Source organism: Triticum urartu, chromosome 6A, assembly GCF_056163025.1.
Source record: "Triticum urartu cultivar PI428250 chromosome 6A, HENAU_Tu73, whole genome shotgun sequence".
Taxonomy (NCBI): Eukaryota; Viridiplantae; Streptophyta; class Magnoliopsida; order Poales; family Poaceae; genus Triticum; species Triticum urartu.
The window spans coordinates 191,135,353-191,155,802 of NC_141878.1; the positions used below are offsets into that span (position 1 = coordinate 191,135,353).

A 20,450-nucleotide genomic window follows, 5' to 3' on the forward strand; every position below is an offset into this window, starting at 1 on the left:
TGAGTCAGGTATGTCTGTGCAGTCCGAATCTGAATCCAAAACGTGAGAGACTTGGACTCTATCTTCTCTTGGCCCAAAAGTGACGTGAGAGGACTTTTTGAACACAACCTAAACTTGTCCTTTTCCCTTGTCTTCATATGTGGATTGTACAAATGTCCCATACACCTGCAATTAGACAAAACACAAAAGTGTGTGAAGTATTTTTGTTCTGGATAACATAAATAGATTATTGAATAGTTTGCATTAGAAATCACCTGACAAATATGCATGTATGCAATATTTTTGGTCGTATCCAAGGTAGTCATGTCCTCATCAGCAGATGAGATTCAAATTGCACACAGATCACATGCCCCTCCCTCTCGAAGGTGCACATTTCACCAACCCAGCTTGTGGGTCCCACACTTACATGTCACTTGGGCGACATAACTTGAGTCCAATCCATTTCTCGGCAATACAGGTGTGACACTCCCCTCATCTTCGGAAAGAGCCCATCTTCGGTGTTTGCTTGTTCCCCGCTCAAATCTTCTGTACTTGCTTCTTGCCAAATTGTTGCGGCAGGAGAACGTCGCCAGAGTGCAGGGCCAAACCTAATATTTCGGAGCCCGGAGCGAAACTAAGACTCAAGGCCTCTTAATATTACTAGGAGTAGGTGGTTTGCACGCACAAGACTTTATGACCACGCCTCAGTATTTCATTCATGAGTAAATTTTCAAAAGAATTCTTTTCATTTTTGAAGGATGTATTCTACAATACCAAACGGACAAAATAGGAAGTATACAATATATAATTTCAGAAGAGCACAAAACCCATGAATATGCAATGATATGAGTGAATACAAATGCAATCACATTGGACTAATTGTAAGAGCTCTAAATTCAAATAAATGTGTAAAAATAGTCCTGTAGATATTCCTACAAAAATATTTCAAATAATCTAAGAAGCCTTCGGCTTAAAAAAAACAAAATGTACAATAAAGAGTCAGTTACACTGGTGATGATAGAACTTGGCGCAAAAGACCAACTTTGGTGCTAGAAGTTGTGGTGAGCATTGAAGTGGTGCAAAAACTTGATTTTGATATGCAAATACAGTGCTTATCTCATTTGTATATGAAATCGGCAATGACTAGACGCGTGGGCCTACTGTCAGCAACTGGACAGGGAGAAGGGGGCGTGTGGCCTGGGTTTTCCAAAAACACCCTCAAATTATTATTTTTCACAAAAAAGCCCATGTTCACATGGGAAACGAACACCACAGAAGCAAGCCAGCTAGCCACTAAACCCACAACATTCATTTGTCTTGTATGGATAATAAAATCATATCTACTAGTCACGGCGGATGTGGAGCACAAAAGGGCTGCAGATAGTGCAGCCCATTCTGTACCTGTTTGATTTTTAAATTTATTTGTAGAAAGTATGTAAATTATAATTTCAGATTCCCTAAAAAATGTAAATTATAATCTCAGTATTTAAATAATAACATTCGAATATTTTTATACATATTTTACATAAAAACGAAATAACTTACTTTACAAATTGTTCACGTAATATTTAAAAATGAATATATTTAAAATAATATTTATGAATTATATAAATTCTTTTATAATTTCAAATAATAAAATATTTCTAAAATTAAAATTCAAAAAAATATATTAGTTATACAAACATTTCAATAATTATATGCAAGTTTGTATACTTCAATATTAGCATAATTTAAAATATTCATAATTTCAAATTTAAAATGTTTGTATGAATATCCATTTTGTATAATTTAAATATAATCCATGAGTGTATAATATTTATGTATTCATTAAAAGTTTCTATTCAATAAACATTTAAAATTTTATTAATTGTCCGTATTAAGTAAATATTTAAAATATACAGGACTCCTCTTCTGTACTCCTGAGAGTATGTACTCCCATTCTCAATATACCTCATATACGCATTAATTATACCTCTTTATTATTCTCAATATACTTCATTAAATATTCTAAGATACCCTAATACGAGTTTTGTTGAAAAAATATCATCTACGATGTATTTTTTGTAATATACCTTTTTCACGTACAAACACATCAGTATATACGTAAACATTTAAAAATATGTAGACTCACATGAATTTTTTCATGGAACTCATTTTGGGGTATCTAATAATTACTAATAAAGTATATTAAAAATAATAAAGTGGTATAAAAAATTAAATGGACTACAGAAAGTGCTCCTCGTTTCTAAAATTTATTTGTAAAAAATAATTAATAAAAACTATATATATATATATATACCAACTGTAGTTTGTACATATAATATTTATATCACACAAATATTTGAACATAGTTTTTATTAATTATTTTTTACAAACAAATTTTAGAAACGAGGAGCACTTTCTGTAGTCCATTTGATTTCCAGATGTTTCCCTAAAACAAATTAATTTCCACATGTGTTGTGGTAAAATACATATAATATTGTTATCCATGATAAACAAACAAAGGTGATGTTTGTTGTGGCTAGCCAGATTTTGTGCTAGTTGTAGGTCGTGGGTTCAATTCTTAGTAGGCACGCTTTACCTTTAGTTTTCGCTCTCTTTTGATAGGCGGGACCCGGGACCCCCTGGTTATAGAGTTCAAAAAAACGAAATGTCACCTCTCCTAGTTAACATGGTTCTTTGTCAAAAATATATATTTCAAGTGTGTTTTCTTGTAACAATCAGGCCACATGCCCCTTCTCTCCGGCCTAGCGGTTGACAACGGGCCCCGCATGCCTAGTCAGCATCGATTCCGCATAGAAACGAGATAAGCACTGTATTTGCGCGTCAAAACCAAGTTTTTGCACCACTTTAATGTACACCACAACTTTTAGCATCAAAGTGACCATTTGCGCCAAGTTCTAGCGCCATCAGTGTAATTGACTCTGCAATAAACTTAAAGCCAATAATCATTCATTATTTCTAACATAAATGGTAGAATTCATAAATGCAATGGCAACACCTTGAAATTGTTGAGTTTCATAATGGTAATATTTTATACCTCTGATTGGCGTCGGTCGAACCCGATGCTCGGCGATGCTGCAATGTAGGGTAGACTGGCAGTAAGGTCTCTGTGCCGCATTCATAAACTAAAAGCCATGTAGGCGTCCGACAACCATGGCCCACACAAAACTGTCTCTCTCGTCCTGCTCAAACCGCTACTCCGCTCTCCGCACCGCATTCCTACCGGTCTAGAGCGGTCGTGACCGGGCACTAGTGCTTGTCGGTCGAATGATGCAACATTCACAACAGTGTTGTGTTCGAGGCGCTAGCTTTGGCCAGCCATTCACGCCATGTCAATACTGGCTCAGAGCGACGCTATAGGGTGGGGCGACGGGACGGATTCTTACTACATTGAAGTCGGTTTATTAGTGTGGGAACCGAACGACGGAACGAGCACCTCCAGTGCATGGCAAGCAGTGGTTTCAACTGCATTAGTTATGGGAATTAAGGCAGCACTAATCACGTGAAGTAAGGGTTTTTTGTTGGATTTTGATTGGCTATTTTTCACGGGCGAAATTGTTACTTGGGGCGAACGAGATGCATATGCATAGTGACTTGTATTATTAGATTATACTATAATTTTCCTTAGGTGCGCCTATGCACTTGGACGGGGGAGTAGCATAAATGAACATGGATTAAATTGTCAAAAAATAAATGAACAGCGATTAGCACTGATTTCTCTGAGCCAATGAATGTTTTGCTAAACAATAGTGTAAGATGCAACGCAATTTGCACAAGAAAACAACGAGGCAATCAATACATTACACACGTTCGACGAGAACTGTTCTCCCAATCCATCTAAAATAACATTATTCCCCATTATTTTCGCTTATCTTAGCAAAGTGTTTCCAGCAATCTTCTCATCTTTGGTCAAACGTAGCCATCCAACAGCAAGCCAGCTAGGACCCTCATCTCCTAAAAAACAAAAGCAAAAACAAAAACCGGGGCCCCAGCCACAACCCATGGCCCACCGTCAGCCACAGGGCCGCAGCCAACCACCCCGGCCCATCACCCGCCGCGTCACCTCACCACCCCCGGTTTAATCCCGACCGTTGGGTCCGTCACCGCATTGGTTCAAAACCCGCCAATCGGACGCCGCCGCGTGGGCGACGCGCCCCGGCGGGTCACCGCCCGCGGGTGAGCGGACCGCGCCTCGGCTGCTTTGCGTGCGCTAGTGGGGGAGCGGTGCGCGTCGAGGGAGCCGACAACGCCCCGAGAGCGAGAACTCCTGTGCTGCCCATCTCCCCCCCTCTCTCTCCCTCCACTGAGTCTCCTGTGCTGCCCCCGCTGACCTGCGGCCACCGACGGCGAGTGGAGGTTCCCGCCGCGACCGCCTTGCCGCGGGCTCTCCTGCGGCGCCGCGTCAGGGCTCACGCGGGCTGGTGCTGATTTGGGAGAGATTCGGGGCGGGCCGGAGCCGGCGCGGCCTCTGGGGATGGGGTGGCTTTCCTGCTGCAAGCGGTCCAACGGGTGAGTGGCAACGGGGGCCTTTATAGCTTACTAAGTAGAAGTGTAATTTCCGTGCCGTTTTGTGGAAGCTTGGGTCGTCGGTTGGGTACAAGGGTGGGGGTTTTATCTGCTGCTGGTTTGTGTGGGAGGTTGAATTGGAGCCATTAGCTTACGAATTCTCCCTTTATCAGATTATTATGTGTTTTTGGTTAGCTTGACTAGCAATTGATTTTGAATCTGGGGAAATACTGAGGTTGGGGTTCCTAAATCTGTGAGCTTCATTTCTGATTTGCTCATAAATTAGTACAAAAAAATTACTGTTGTTATCGGGAATATTGCTGTTAATTTGCAGCTGTCAGCTAACGAGCTGTAGATAGAATGGAGTGCAGATTTTTATGCATAAGTAATTTGTTCAAAAAAAGATTGCTGTGAAGGAAATTGTTCAGATTTTGTAGGGGGGATAGTTGGATAGAGTGCTAACATTGCGGCCTTACCTAGTGTACTCAACAAGTACTTGAATCTGCTCAACAAGTTCTAATAATCTGTTCTTAGGGCCCAACCCGGCATGAAGAAGAAGAAGAAGGACACGACATGGCGCATCTTCTCACTAAAGGAGCTTCAGTTGGCGACCAACAATTTCAACTATGATAACAAGCTTGGTGAAGGTGGATTCGGTAGTGTCTACTGGGGCCAGCTCTGGGACGGATCACAGGTGCAGTCCCTCTCTTAAAAAAATAAGAAATGCAAGATGCCGCAACTTGTGTTATGCTATGTGCACACTGATTTGTTGTATCTGTTGTTTCTAGTGTCTTTTATTATTACTGCTACGAACAGGACAATGAAGTGGAGTCCCGCGGTTGTTGGTGCTTGTGATTTAGCTGAATTTAGTTTCACCTCCTAATTTATTTCTGGTCTCTAGTGCCATTTGAAATTTAAAATGGTTGTAGTTTTCAGAGCCCGTGAATATTCTTTGAGAGTGAACAGCAATCCAAACTGGACCCACACTCTTTGAAAGTGCAAAGAACGAACTTTCTGGTCTGGTGGAAAACTGACTTTCTCTCGCCTTCATCTATTGGTTTACTTTTCAAGTCAGAAAAAACTGTTGGTTTACTTTTTTATGCATTCACTTTACCAAGGATATAGCCTTAGCTTTGTGGTAGATGTCTCATGATCACAAGCTAGATAGGACCATAATTTTTAAGTGTGAATACAGCCGAGGAGGTATAGAAAATTAGAAAGCATATATGGCCTGGGTAGATGCAATCATGCTGCCTTGACAAAGCCAGACAATCACTATATGTTTGTTCTGAGTATCTGCTTGTACTCCCTCCGGTCCTTTTTACACTCTGCACATTGGATTTGCCGAAAGTCAAACTTTGCTAAGTTTGACCAAATTTATATTAGAAATTATTAGCATCTATAATATCTAATAAATATAATATGAAAATATATTCCAAGATGAGTCTAATGATATTAGTGTTGTTATGTGAATGTCTATAATTTTTTATATAAACTTGGTCAAAGTTGGATGAGATTGACTTCGGATAAACCTAATATGCAGAGTAAAAAGGACTAGAGGGAGTACTAGGTGTAGAAATGTAAATGACATCTTGGTAGTCTCATATGGATATATTTAAATGACAGATGAGGCAAGAGGTTGACTTGGGATGAACTTAATAAGTAAAGAATTAAGGAAAGTTTGATCAAAATGCCACGTCTTAGTTTCCTTCCTGATAAACGATGCCCCATCATGTGTCACTGACAGGTGGCCCTGGACCCCAAATGTCGTGACACATGCTATGATCACTGAACGGGGTAGAGTGGGGCCATATATCTACCTGCTAGTTTGTGGCGCAGTGGCATAAGTGCATAACTAAAAACTACTAGAAGCCCACAACTTGGTAGCTTGTGTTTTTCTTGAATCCTATGAGCATATTAAAGGGAGATAAAACAGAATACCTAAATACTCCCTTCGTCCCAAAATAAGTGTCTCAACCTTAGTACTCCCTCTGTTCACTTTTATAAGACGCTTTAGACAGCAGGAATTGAACTGTTTTGGGTGTTGTCTTAAATGTCTAAACGGTCTTACAAAAGTGAACGGAGGGAGTACAACTTTGTATTTATTCCATGTAAAGTTAGTACGAAGTTGAGACACTTATTTTGGGACGGAGGGAGTAGAAGTTTATCTTCAGAAGTTGTTTATAAATGACAGTGTGTTAGAACTGCTCAACTTAATCTCCTTTGCAGATATTGTTTTACTTACTTGGATATTGTAACCAATGAGCAATTTTTTTGTAAGATAGTGTTGCTGTTGCCTAGCTTTTTATGTTTGTTATCGACTTTATTATGGCTGTTACATTTCATGAGAAGTTTGTAGTTGTTTTATTTCGCTGGAAGTTTTAAGTTGTTACGTTTCAGTTGAAGTGCCATGTGGTGACTATCAGAGTATGCACCTTGTATTTGTACCATGTAAAGTCAAGAAATTGCATATTAATTCCTCCCCACCCGCACATCAACTGTTTATTCCATGTAACAGATTGCGGTGAAAAGGCTCAAGAGTTGGAGCAACAAGGCTGAAAAGGAGTTTGCTGTCGAGGTCGAGGTTTTGGCACGAGTGCGGCATAAGAGCCTCTTGAGCTTACGTGGATATTGCGCTGAAGGCCAGGAGCGTCTGATAGTCTACGACTATATGCAGAACCTGAGCTTGCACTCTCACCTGCACGGACAGCATGCAGCTGAATGCCATCTTGGTTGGGAGCGAAGAATGAACATCGCCATTGATTCGGCTGAGGGCATCGCGTAAGCCTCTCAACATCACTTTATAATATTCATTCATCATAATGCAGCAGTCTAATAACATTTAAATACCTCTGCACCTTGTAGTTATCTTCATCACCATGCGATCCCACATATCATCCATAGAGACGTCAAGGCGAGCAACGTTCTCTTGGATGCGAATTACCAAGCGCGGGTCGCCGATTTCGGGTTTGCGAAACTCATACCAGATGGTGCGACCCATGTCACTACAAAGGTGAAAGGCACTCTCGGTTACCTCGCGCCGGAGTATGCGATGCTTGGCAAGGCAAAAGAGAGCTGCGATGTCTACAGCTTCGGAGTGCTCCTGCTGGAGCTTGCCAGCGGAAAGAAGCCGGTCGAGAAGATAAACCCTACGACGAAGCTCACCATCACCGAGTGGGCGCTTCCACTCGCCCGTGAGCAGAAGTTCAAGGAGATGGCTGACCCAAAGCTGGGGGATAGCTTTGCCGAGGCCGAGGTGAAGCGGATGGTGCTCGTCGGGCTTGCTTGCACTCAGACCAAGCCAGAACAGAGGCCGGTGATGTCCGAGGTTGTGGAGATGCTCAAGGGGGAATCTGCCGAGAAGTTCTCCATCTTGGAGAATGACGATCTGTTCAAGCCTCAACAGACGACCAGCTCCGTCCAGGGCACCTCTGGCCCCTGCAGCTCGGACGCCATCACTGAAGAGAAGGAATCGAAAGAGGATACCATCGAGGAGGCGACTGATTCGAGCGAGACGGTTCCCTCAGCTAGGTAGTGTGATGCACAAAGGTGTGTATATCCCTTCCTGGGATGTGTGATTTGTGTATGTCTGTGCGTATGGTTGTTTCTTGTTGGCAAGTTACTTGGGCCCTTCACCAGTCTAGAGATGTACTTGTGGTTCCGTGTATTGTTGATTTCTTTTGGCAATGGTTGTGATGTGGCTTGTAAGACTCTTATTGGACTGGTTCCGACAATAACAAGCTGTTCATGAGTTCCTGTACTCACTCAATTTAACTCATCAATTGTCTAGTGTGCAAAACCTACGGTTAGCGACTTGCACTTGCACAAAAGACATTTTCACTCAAGCAGATTTTACCATGATTGTCATGATTTCTTCATGGTCAATGGGAAACAAAATTTGTCCAAACACACATGGAGAACATATTTTCACATAGAGTTTGCCATAGGCTACAGATAGTATCTCTGAATATAATATATGTTGAACCTCTATGTTATACTCCCTCCGTTCCGCGATATAAGGTGTCTTAACTTTTTCAAAAGTCAAATTTGTGCCTGTTTTACCAAGTTTTTAGAAAATACATTAATGTCTATAGTATCAAACTTGTATCACTAGATCCATCCTGAAATGTTTTTTTATATTTTATTTATTTTGTATCAGGAATGTTGATATTTTATTCCAGAATCCTAGTCAAACATACATATGTTGTGACTTTCACGGATTTATGCACCTTATATTCTGGAATGAGGGAGTATTATTCTTGATAAATATAAGAGTCTGAAACAAGCTACGGACAAAATCTCTGAATTGACAAATTTAATACAAAGAAGAAAAATGCAAGACAGTAGTGCAAAATTAATTATAATAACAACGCATGCAGGGAAACATAAAATCTCATTCCCAAAGGAATATGAACTGGCAAACACATGCTTCACAGTAATGTGGACCATGGAGAGGTGTTGAACAATACTATGCGCATTCAGCTCACAGGTGATACATTATCCGTACATAACTATAGCTCAAAGGTCAAAAAACATGCAACACCTACAGAGCATAGGATTTCTAACGAGGATGGACATTATACATCATCACACCCATGTGGCGTTGCAAATCACAAGCATATATGACTCGTTCTCATCAAACACATAAAAACAATTGATATCTCAACCTGTCAACCATATCAGTCTTCCAGACGAGCCTCAACACAGAATTCAGAAACTGCCTCGGACTGCCACACTCAACTCGTGAAATTAGGTTTATTAAAGAGACGCATAGCATTAGGATTCTTCAAAACTGCATTGGATCTTGGCACCTGGTTTTTCCTGCGACTCAGGAATTCGAGGGCCTTTTTAATGTGCTCCGTTGACCGAACATCTTTCAGCAGAATTGTTTCAGGTCTGATAAACATTAGCAACCATTAGAATAACAGTTTAAAAGAATATCATACGAGAAGACAGGACCATGAAAATTACCCAGTAGTTGCAGTTTTGAATCTTTTCTTCTTCTTTTGGACCTTTTGGTTTACATTTTCTTCCTCAGAATCTGATGAGAAGGTTTGCCTGAAAAAAATATGAAGACAGGGTAAGCAATAATGTCCAAAAAGATTAAAAAGGATTTAAATGTATGGCAGTTTGAAGGCGGTAAACATACTTCTCACGTGCTGCAAGCATTTCAATTACGCTCTTGGGAAGTGTCCCAGGCATAGCATGTGTCTCCTCATCCACTTCTGTATCTTTATCTTCTACTTTCAGAGGCTTCTTTTTATTCGGTTTTGAGGATGTTTTCCGTTGGGCCCAGCGTTTCCTCCGGTCTTTCTCCTCCTGGGTTGCTCTACAGGATTACACATTGTCAGGTCAGAGAGGGTACCATCAGCAGGAAAAGTGACATCAATATGCGACTAACATAAGTCAACAGTATATATAAATAGTCAGTTTGGATGGATGTTCCCAAAAAGACAGAATCAACATGCGTTTGCCAACAGATTACAAGAAATGGGGGTAAGCCTATTTGCAACTACAGATTTGCCACTGAAAATGCACTACTCATGTGCCAATGACACGAGGGTCCAAGAAGAGATCATGGTAAATGTGTAAGCCCAAAATGCAACGGTGACATGTGTTCAGTAGGCAGGACTAGAAATTGAAAATTTTGAGGTAGTATGCACAGAAAGCTCTACGTTTAGGGTGAAAGGGGTGGGGATGTACCACATTTCCCACAAAGCCGCAACCCGTGAGGAATTACCCTGTTATAGAGCAAGGGCATGAAAAGTATTCATCCCTGCAGCCAACCCCAGGAAGGGTAATACCGCCCTGGTGTTGGGGATACCTCCCCCATCAACAATCCCCTGCCCACAAGTATATGTTCTTATATATGCCCAACTTGTCACATCTGCAAGTCTAGAGCATGAGCATTTGGTCTCTACCCTTACAATTTCTGCATAACCTTATACAGTTTATTTATTTAGTACTCCACCATCTTTTTGTGGACTAATAGAACTACGTGTTTATACTGAATCATATAATAAACACATAAAATGAACTCAACATCACTGAACTTTAGGTATTTATACTGGGAAATGCTACCCCAAAATCCCTAGTGGGGATGGGGGACAGCAGAAAAGGTGCCACAATAGCTAAATGTGCATATGAATGGTAGGCAATCATCCATCATGACGAATGACCTGTGATCATCCCGCTGCTGAAGCAGTATAAACCGATACAGACAAGAAAATCACTTATATTAGACTAATCTAGCATGCCATGTTTTTGGCTTCAGGATTTTTTTTATGAGACCCGCAAAATCTACAACGGAAAATCGGAAATTACATGGCGTGAGAGCAACAGAACAAATCATGATGAGTTTAACTTCTCAAAGTCATCTCCACGTGTCTACTCAAACAGTATCAAAAGTGCAAGACACAAACCTGACAGCGCTGTCCTTCTCTACTTTGCTGATTTCTTCATGTTTCTCCACACCCTACAAGGCATCAACAGCAGGAAAGAACACTCAGCATCATGTTAACATAATCCGACAGGAACTAGATTAAAGAATGGAGGAAGCTAGATGAAAAAACACCACCGAGACTACGGAAGTTCGCTTGATCCTGACAATGAGCACAAGTCTTCCTATATGGGTCTCCCCACTGCTCATGATTTTGTGCTTCTTTATGTAAAGCTTGCATCCCCAGCAGTGTTGGGTTCTAAGTACGTGTTGTCCACTCTTGGCCGATTAGAGCTTTTGTTGATTTAAATCCAGGCTCATTTCGAACCTTTATGTCTATATAAATTATAAAGACAACAAATTCCGGTTCCCCGGGCGTAGTAATCGGCCTTGGTGGCTCGTGGAAGTACAGGTACTCCTAGCTAGGCCGAACACTTCACATTTGCTGCTACCGGAAAGTACACACGCGCAGCACGCGGACTCCTCGCACACTCCTACGTCACCTAGGCTTTACTAGCGCGAGCTCTCTTCTCACAGGACCGGAGGGAATAGCCAAGGAACGTACCTGGACGGCGGTGAGCTCCTCGGGGGCGCTGTCGGAGTCGCTTCCGCTATCCATTTATGAGCTGAGACGTCCCCGGTGGGAGCTCTGTTGTGGTCGCCTCCGTCTCCGCCGCCGCCGCCGCCGTGGGAGTGGATACTTGCGAGGGTTTGAAGCGGGTGCGGACGAGAAGGGAACAGCCGTAGCTGGAGGAAGGAAAGCCGGGCTTTTCTCCTTTATTAATTCCCCTCTCTAGGCCGCCCGCCTGGGCCTGTTGGGCTTATTTCTTTTTTAGAAGTCCCGTCGGGCTTATATCCTAATGCGATCGGGTTGGAAGTGGACTCGGACACCAGATTCCTCTACAAATTCGAAGGCACAACTCCCTAAAAAGAAAGGAAAGGGCAAAGGAAACGGAGGGCGCACGGCTAGAGGCCAAAACAGACGGACGCGGCCGGAGCAGCATGGCGGCATTGATGGGCGTGGAGCAGCGCGCCGAGACGCTGCGGAGCACCGCCGAGGAGCTCGTCGGCGAGGACGAGCTGCTCCCGCTGCTTCACGGCAACCCCAGCCCGGTCTGCCTCGACAGCTTCGAGCCCTCCGTCTCCGGCCGCGTGCACATCTGGCAGGTCAATGATAATTCTCCGACTCTCAACTTCCCGACCAACTTGCACGGCATGTTCTTGCAGTAAATTCCTTATATACGATTTTTTGTACGTATGACTGAGACACATACTCCCCTTCTTCTCTTCTTTTTGTTTCTCATCAGGGGGTTGGGAAGGTGATCAATGTGAACAAGATGGTCAGGGCCGGATGCAGAGTGAAGATCCTCATAGCCGACCAGCGGACCGGACTGAAGGATTTGAGCGAGATCAGGGCCGCCGGTCGCCGCGCGATCGAGGTCTGGAAAGCCCTGGGCATGAGCTCGGACGGGATGGACTTCCTCTGGTGCTCCGAGGAGACGAGCAGGCGCGCGCACGAGTACTGGCCGCTCGTGATGGGGATCTCCCGGAACCACAGCGTCAGATGGTTAGCGAGGTAAGTATTTGGGTATTTGGCCATCTTCATCGCGTGTGTGTAGTTCTATAAGTTTCAAGTTGGTGTTTCTCCTTCTTCACTTCAAATGTGTCGAATATGCATCTGATGGTTGCGCCGTTTTGCTTTAGCTTGCATGCGGATCCGGACAATGTGGCGGGTAATCAGCTCTTGGAGCCCATCATGAAGTGCGCTGACACGCTCTTCCTCGAGGTTTGTGTGTCGCCCGCCTTGCCATATCTATTTAGATAGTACACTTTTTTGTCAGCTCAAAAAAGAGATATTACACTTTTTGTACATGTTTTCTACTGTGGGGTTATGCATGAGCTTTTCCATTGTAGCTTTCATTAACTTCTATACATGGATTCGGGTCAAAAAACTACTACTATACATGGAGGAATTCTGGAATTGTCGGGAAAAAAAACTACTTCATGGAGGAAGGAATAGAAAAAACTAAAACGTAAACCAACCCCTAATTTTCAGACAACAGGTGGAAACATAAATTTGGCAAACTGAAAGATATCATTGAAATTGTTCGTTTGGTAGCGATCTGACTTTATTAATTAAGAGTATCTCCAACAGTAGCCAAAAAATTTGATGCCCTAAAACTTGTTTTTGATGAGGAGAGAGAAGGTTTTTGGGCACCAGAAAAGTTTCTGCAACAGCCCTAAAATTGATTTTTTTTTCCGAAAAGAAGAATGACCCCTGGTCTCTGCATTAGGGTGATGCATACAACCATTTTATTCATTATTCACACAGCCCTAAAATTGTTGCACTAAAATCCGACCTTCTTCTCTACTCCACAATTGCATACATATTGAAACGAACCATGACATGACAATTAATATCACAAGACACATAGTGAACAATATATCAAATTCAAGTTCAAATCCATTCATTCAAATTCAAGTTCAAAGTTAAGCCTACAACTGGAAGCATTGTGCATCACAAACACAAACAAAAGTGCATGGAACATGAATGTATAGAGTTATCAAATGCCATTGTCGCCATTGTCATCACTAGTGCTTCCGTTCTCTCCATTGCATCATTGGCACCATTGCCACTCATGAATCCTCCCATATGCCTCCTTCCATGGCACCAAATTTCTTACATGCTTCACACAATAACTTGTCTTCTTTGGTAGTGTAGTTGCCATTTCTCCCCTTTGGAGTTGCATCAATAAAGTCCTCCTCTTCCATGTCAAGAAGGTGCTCTTCTTGTGTTTCGTATCCTTGAGATACAAAATCTTGAGATGCAACACAAGTGTATTGCAAAAAAGTTTCATCATCTACAGTATATACAATTTGAAGAAAATACACATCACATCACATCATTGTCAGGGGTGAAAACGCTTGTTCTAGCCTTTGCTGGCCAAACTTGGCAGCGACGTACTTGCATCGTTATCTTGTTGAACACGTTATCTCCATGAAAACGGTGGCATGAGGGTGTTTAGGCCTTTTTGAAGGCGTTGTTGTGGAAGAACTCGACTTACTCCTAGGTGTTGCATTCATATCTTGTAATGGTTAATGGTTATTATGCCGTAGTTGCTTTTGTTGTACTCTTGCCATCGGTGACTTTAGCCTCTTTTCCTTGCAACGACTTTAATAAAAATTGTTGTGTGCATCAATAGATGCAGAAGTCGGGGGTTCCAAACTCCCTTTTGACCCAAAAAAACACATCACAAATTGCATACATAATGCAATGAAAAAAGAGAAAAGGGAAAAGAAAAAAAGGCACATTAAGTCGTCCACAATCACAATCGACCAGTAGAATATCCGTGTGGCGACCCCGTGATGCACACCTACGGCCACACGTTGTTCCCCAAAAGCGATCCTCCTCCATCGCTCATGTAAGTATGTCTCATGCTTTTGCACTCGGGTAGGAACTTTTCTTGGAGTTGGAGATGGCTATTCTAGGAGGTTCACTTCCTTTTCATGCGACTAAGCTTCAGTTTAAATAGACAAAATTATGAGTCAACTAGCAAAGTATCCATACTACGCCATGGGATCACGGGAACATAAGGTCGAATTTGGTTTATTCAATATATAATCTTTGTGTGCTAGCTTTGATGAGTTTTGGCAGTTGGCAAATGTGGTAGGCGGACATTAGGAGATTAGTGAACGGACGATCACTAAGTCCAATCTTTATAAATAGGAAAGATAATTTGATCTATCCCTCTGACGTCACTTAATATGACTCATAATCCTTCAACTGGACTTTTCATTTTCCAGACATTTCCCTAGACAACTTGTTTGGTTGAAGGTTACTATTAGAGAGGGAATGGGAATCTAGATTACCTGGAAGGCGCGAGTGCTTCGTATAGGATTTGTTTCAAGTCCTTCTTGATTCTAACGCTCAGATCACTACTACTCGCTCCGATCAATATTACTTGTCACTCAAACAAATGTATCTAGACGTATTTTAATGCTAGATATATCCATTTGAGCGACAAATAATACGGATCGGAGAGAGTACTATCTTTTACTACTTAGATTTTAATTGCCACAAGTATAAATTGATATAGACATCTGGATCCACAAAAATGGATGGCTCAAGACGAATTGGGGATACCATAAAAGCCGTCATGGTGTGCAGAATCATGATAGTTATCAAAATATATTTTCTTTTTGTAGGCAGACATATGCCAGATGGGCATGGATCAAAGAGAGGTGAGTATGATGGCCAGAGGATACTGCAAGCACATTGGAAGGGCAAATAAACCAATATTTCTGTTGCATCGTATCCTATATAGTTTTTCGTGAGAATGATATTATTGACAGATTTATTAATGTATATGTCTATGTGGTGTGAGATATTAGCTTGGTTTGTCAGAATGTGTTTCTCCTTGACGCTAATTATAGATGTGCTTCCTGGTTTCAAAGAAGGACAGCAGAGAATGTCAGAGAAGGATCCACTGTCAGCTATTTTTATGGAAGACACTGAGGTTTTTCTCACAAAACTTATCTTTACTTCCTCCCAGCATTGCTATACTGAGCTCTTGATTAGTGGAAACCAGGGCCGGCCCCGGGCCAGGGCAGCAGGGGCGACGGCCTGGGGCCCAGTCAAATTAGGGGCCCCGACCTAGTGCTGCTATATATAGATATGGGCCTTGATGAAATGCTAAATAAAAAAGAAAGATTCTGTAGGCAGGGAGGCCTATCTCCAGCAGAAGCCCAACTGTGAAGGCAGGCAGGCACGCACACGGGCACAAGGGCAGTTGCTCAGAAAAAAAAGGGGGCACAAGGCCAACAACAACCCGCTGAGAATGAGACCACAATTGAGGAAAACAATGCCCATATGAGACTCCTATAAATATTTGAGTGGCTGTGAGAATCCTGCAAGTGTAGATGAATAAGGATCTTCTCCTTTTGATATCTATGACCCTAGAAACTGGGACACTCTTGACAATAAATCAAGAGATATTCTGATTATAAAAAGGGCATACAAGGGAACAAAATCTTGTGTTTGAAATAGACTACATTTATCTTGACAGTTTCATTTCATGATTTTGCATCAAAAAATGCACAGAGCCATTTCTCATGATTACTGGAGGCTTGGAGGTTCGCTAGTATGTCATTTCTTTTCTGTTATGCTCCATGACTTTTATGATGTTTGATTTACACCTAAAGTATGAAATTGTTATTTATGACTTGGAGTGATATTTACCAAGGAAAATTACCGTTGTTTATTATAGCTTTGCAATATTTTTTTTTATCAATGTATGGAATCAATTTTTTCCTCCAATGCTGTCACTGGGCCCATTCATTTGAGTTCGCCCCGGGGCCCCCGAAACTCCAGGACCGGCGCTGGTGGAAACATCCATGCCTAATGTTATGGTGTGCATTTTTTCTTCTTCCGTGGTGACAATAATTTCATGGCCAACTTGTTTATTGCAGTCTGAGGTTACGAAAAAGATAAAGAAGGCTTTCTGCCCTCCCAAGATTACTCAAGGAAACCCATGCTTGGAGTACGTAGAGCATATCGTTCTCCCTTGGTTTAGAGAGTTCGAGGTGGTCCCACCTGATGGCGGTAACAGGTAACAGTATTTTTTTTCCCCAAGGAACCAAAATATTTCCCTAAGAAAAACACTAGCAGAATATTGTATTGCTGCAAGCCTGCAACTGATGCAAGAGCTCTTGCAAACATCTGCCTACCGCAATACATGTCAAGAAAGAATCCAATGATATGGCACGATTTTGATGGCTGTGTTCAACTGTAACATCTGTTGTTTGCTCTTAAGCAGGACCTACGTAGGAATCGAAGAACTCCGCGAGGATTACGGCAGTGGCACTCTACATCCCCGTGATCTGAAACCTGCTCTTGCAAAAGCAATAAACCAGATATTGCAGGTAAGAGGCACCTCCCGGTTAATGTTTCTTTTGTAGTAGAACAGGGGGTAAAGTGGACTTGTTTGACAGTCATGTTCAGTTTATTCCATGCTTTTACTTTTATTCGAAAATACTTCTATACTGCCTTAAAGATCTTACCAGTGCCTTATGTAAACAGCTTGTACGTGATCACTTCGAGAAAAATTGCGAAGCCAAAGGTCCGTGTGACGATGTAAAGGTACATGCCCCTTAAAACTCACTTGCATGAATGCTCACAATCATTTTGGTTGTCATCCGACAGAACTTCCATCCTCATGCATCATGCCTCCAAGGCCAATAAGCATTTTATTGTCAGTTTTAAAAAGTAAGCATTTTATCTGATTTTCACGAACTCATTTCAGGTTTTAGTTGAATTGAGTTCTTGAATCATGCATTTTAGTAGCATTTGCTTGCTCTTTTGAGTATAACAGTGGTTACTCAAATCGAATTGCAATTTTGTATTGTATACATCATGGCAAACATTGACAAATGTGCGACGAATTAACTTGGAACAATTACTGTTTTGCAGTGAGAGGAGCAACCAAGATAACCAAGAGCTTATGCGTGTTCTGGACACAATCATTTCTAGAGCTATGTGTACTTCAAACTATTGCAATCAAGATAACCAAGAACTACAGACATATTTTGGAAGAAACCGTTTTAGAAACTATGTATGGGTTTTTTCCAAGGAATTTTGTCTACTTTGAGCTACTCCTTCTGTATCAAAATATAAGACGTTTTTGGGTCTAAATCTTGACCCAAAAAGGTTTTATATTTTGATACAGATGGAGGATTTTCCATTACTGTGTCTGAATGACACTGAACACTTGCACAACTTCAAGTGGCTATCCAACTAAAAGCATTCTTTGGTGTATTCTTTAGATAAATCAGCATTTCTGCAAGAGCATGCTATGTTGACTGTATGTCCTTTGCTTTCAAGCATTGGTGTTCTAGTGTTAGTGCATCACATCTTTCAGATGAATTAAGAAGTCGGCAAACATGGTAGTGCTGAAGAAACATGTACTCTCTCTGTAAAGAAATATAAGATCATTTAGACCACTAAGATCATTTAGACCACTACTTTAGTGATCTAAATGATCTTATATTTCTCTACAGAGGTATGAAATAGGGAATGAGTAATAATTCAGCTTCAGTATGTCAAAATTCTAGCATGCCAAGGAGGTAAAAGGGGGATTAAAAATCAGCTAACTAATACTGTAACTTTGAGGAAGAGTAAACATAAACATGCAATGCAACTCCCCAGATTGCAGTAGTGCCCGTACTAGACACACCACTAGTGTGATCTTGACTCACGTGGCCGAAGTTGGGACTTCAAACCACTAGATAGTTATGCATGGTCAATCGGGATACTGTTATGACCGGTTTACAATACAACCGAAGGAGGCCCGCTGGGCAGTAGATTAAGGGCTTGGCCCACAAGTTATCTTAGGCTAGTCGTTTTCAGGTTATAAATATTAGATTGTAAGATACCTTTTGGAATTAAGCAATAAAGATAGTTCTATCCTATTGCCCGGCTTCAGAGGAGCCGGAAACCCTAGCCGCACCTTGCCCTAGCCGCGCCGCCCTCTTCTTCCTCGCGACGGCGCCCACGCGCCGGAGCCGCCACCCTCGCCCCCAACCCTCGCTGTTCTGCCCGTATAACCTACGGAGTAGAGCCGGTAGGAACCCTAGCCCTACCAATTTGGTATCAGGTAACCGGGTTTCGACCATGTCTCCGCCAATTCCACCGCCACCACCACCGCTGCCCGCCAACTCCTCCACCACCGCCGCCTCTGCGCCGGGCGTCACGGCCTCGCTCTCGGCGGGCACCACGGCGTCGCTCTCAGCGCCGGCCCTAACGGCACCCGGCACCACGCCGGGCCAAGGGCAGCCACCGGCCCCGTCCAACACTCGCCGCCGCCGTCACCTCCCCCGCAGCCGCAACAGTTCATGCCGGAGGCCATGGCGGGCGTCCTCAACGACCTCGTCATCACGGTTCAAGGGATCCGCCTCTACCTGGTAGGTCCGTACGGGCCGCCCCACCACTCCATCCAGCCATGGCCGCGGGTCAGCAGGCGCTTCCGTGGTACTCGGCACCGGGGGCCATCACCGGAGGCTACCCGGCGCTTCCCGCCCCAGCGGCTGCACCGCCGCCTTGGCCGCAGTGGCCGCCGCAGATCGCGCCGGCAGCCCCGCCACTCGTCGCCACCACGAGGCCGCAGTGGCCCACCTGGACCGCGCCGTCCTCCATCGCGCCCTACCTTCCAACGGCCTCGGAGCAGGGTCCTCCACCGGCCCCGCCCAGCCCTAACCTGGGCAGGTCTTCGCCGAGCGGGCTCCCAATACAGGAGGTCCGCTTTCCGCCGTCCCCATCGCCACTCCCCGGCTGGCTCAACGGGCAGCCATCGGCCTACCCGGAGGCCCGTTCACCGTCCGGTTTTCCGCTGCAGCCCGCGGTGTCGGGCGCCGCTGGGAACTACGCTGGGCCTTCCACCATGGCCTGTGCGCCAACATCCGCCCTCCGCACCGCCGAGGCAGTGGGCCAGGGCGCGCCACACCAGCAGCCGCCCCGGTTCGCCAAGATCGACTTCGCCACGTACGACGGCTCCGACGACCCGCTTAACTGGCTCAACCAGTGTGACCAGTTCTTTCGCGGCCAGCGCACGCCCGCGTCGGAACGGACCTGGCTGGCATCCTACCATCTCCGCGGGGCCGCCCAGACATGGTACTACGCCCTCGAACAGGACAAGGGCGTCATGCCCCCGTGGGATCGTTTCTGAGAGTTGTGCCTTCTTCGTTTTGGGCCACCGGGACGCGGGAGCCGCTTGGCCGAGTTGGGCCGTCTGCCATTCACCTCCACGGTGCAGGACTTCGCCGATCGCTTCCAGGCCCTGGCGTGCCACGCACCCGGTGTGACGGCCTTACAGCGGGCGGAACTTTTCATTGGCGGTCTCCCCGACCACATCCGCGTGGACGTCGAGATGAAGGGGCCCCAAGACCTTCAGACGGCCATGTACTATCCCCGGGCGTTCGAGCAGCGCGCCCAGGCCGTGACGCATCCATCTGCGCCACGTGGGGGCCGACAGCTTCCCCGACCGTCTCCGGCGGCACCGGCGTCCCCTGCAGCCGTTCCGGCAGCCGCCCCGGCACCGACGCGGCCATTCAGGCGCCTCACCCAGGCGGAATAGTTGGAACGCCTGCGACTGGGCTTGTGCTTCAACTGTGATGCGCCCTATGCACCAGGTCATGTCTGTCCCTGCCTCTTCTACTTGGAGACGACAGACGAGTCTGAGGAGGAGCCACTGGAGGATGGCCTCGGCGCCCCAGCCCTTGCGGAGCCCGCAGCGGCACCCGCGCCCGCCCCGGCCACCGCCCTTGTGGTGTCCCTACACGCGCTGGCCGGCATCCGTGATGAACGGACGATGCTCTTACCGGTCATGATCCAGGATGAGCGCCTGGTGGCCCTAGTGGACACAGGGTCCACACATAACTTCCTGCCGGAGACCACCATGCGGCGCCTGGCATTACAGCCGACCGGCGGTGAACAGTTGCGAGTCACCGTCGCTAATGGTGACCGTCTCCG

The 20,450-nt window shown here is 44.4% G+C and overlaps 3 protein-coding genes across 4 annotated transcripts; 2 read left to right on the forward strand and 1 right to left on the reverse strand.

The window, feature by feature from the left end:
* The first annotated feature begins 4,126 nt into the window (after nucleotides 1-4,126).
* Nucleotides 4,127-8,248, forward strand: LOC125512188 (PTI1-like tyrosine-protein kinase At3g15890). 2 transcript variants are annotated; one of them, XM_087527432.1, is made up of 4 exons: nucleotides 4,127-4,495; nucleotides 5,042-5,182; nucleotides 7,007-7,269; nucleotides 7,354-8,248. In XM_087527432.1, the coding sequence occupies exons 3-4, from the start codon at nucleotides 7,160-7,162 to the stop codon at nucleotides 8,021-8,023; spliced, it is 780 nt and encodes a 259-aa protein (XP_087383558.1). In that variant the 5' UTR covers nucleotides 4,127-4,495; nucleotides 5,042-5,182; nucleotides 7,007-7,159; the 3' UTR covers nucleotides 8,024-8,248. The 2 variants fall into 2 exon arrangements, with proteins under 2 accessions (XP_087383558.1, XP_048533227.2); XM_048677270.2 differs by having other exon boundaries at nucleotides 4,128-4,491; nucleotides 5,023-5,182.
* Nucleotides 8,249-8,944: 696 nt separating this feature from the next.
* Nucleotides 8,945-11,684, reverse strand: LOC125512187 (UDP-N-acetylmuramoyl-L-alanyl-D-glutamate-2, 6-diaminopimelate ligase). Its single transcript, XM_048677269.2, has 5 exons — nucleotides 11,493-11,684; nucleotides 10,911-10,963; nucleotides 9,638-9,817; nucleotides 9,460-9,546; nucleotides 8,945-9,384 (listed from the first exon to the last, which is right to left on the reverse strand). Exons 1-5 carry the CDS (start codon nucleotides 11,544-11,546, stop codon nucleotides 9,225-9,227), a joined length of 534 nt encoding a protein of 177 aa, XP_048533226.2. The 5' UTR covers nucleotides 11,547-11,684; the 3' UTR covers nucleotides 8,945-9,224.
* A 115-nt stretch (nucleotides 11,685-11,799) lies between these two features.
* On the forward strand, nucleotides 11,800-17,787 carry LOC125512186 (tyrosine--tRNA ligase 1, cytoplasmic-like). The gene is made up of 9 exons (XM_048677268.2): nucleotides 11,800-12,094; nucleotides 12,235-12,503; nucleotides 12,632-12,713; nucleotides 15,134-15,239; nucleotides 15,362-15,444; nucleotides 16,397-16,536; nucleotides 16,744-16,849; nucleotides 17,007-17,066; nucleotides 17,397-17,787. The coding sequence occupies exons 1-9, from the start codon at nucleotides 11,930-11,932 to the stop codon at nucleotides 17,397-17,399; spliced, it is 1,014 nt and encodes a 337-aa protein (XP_048533225.1). The 5' UTR covers nucleotides 11,800-11,929; the 3' UTR covers nucleotides 17,400-17,787.
* The last annotated feature ends 2,663 nt before the right edge of the window (nucleotides 17,788-20,450 follow it).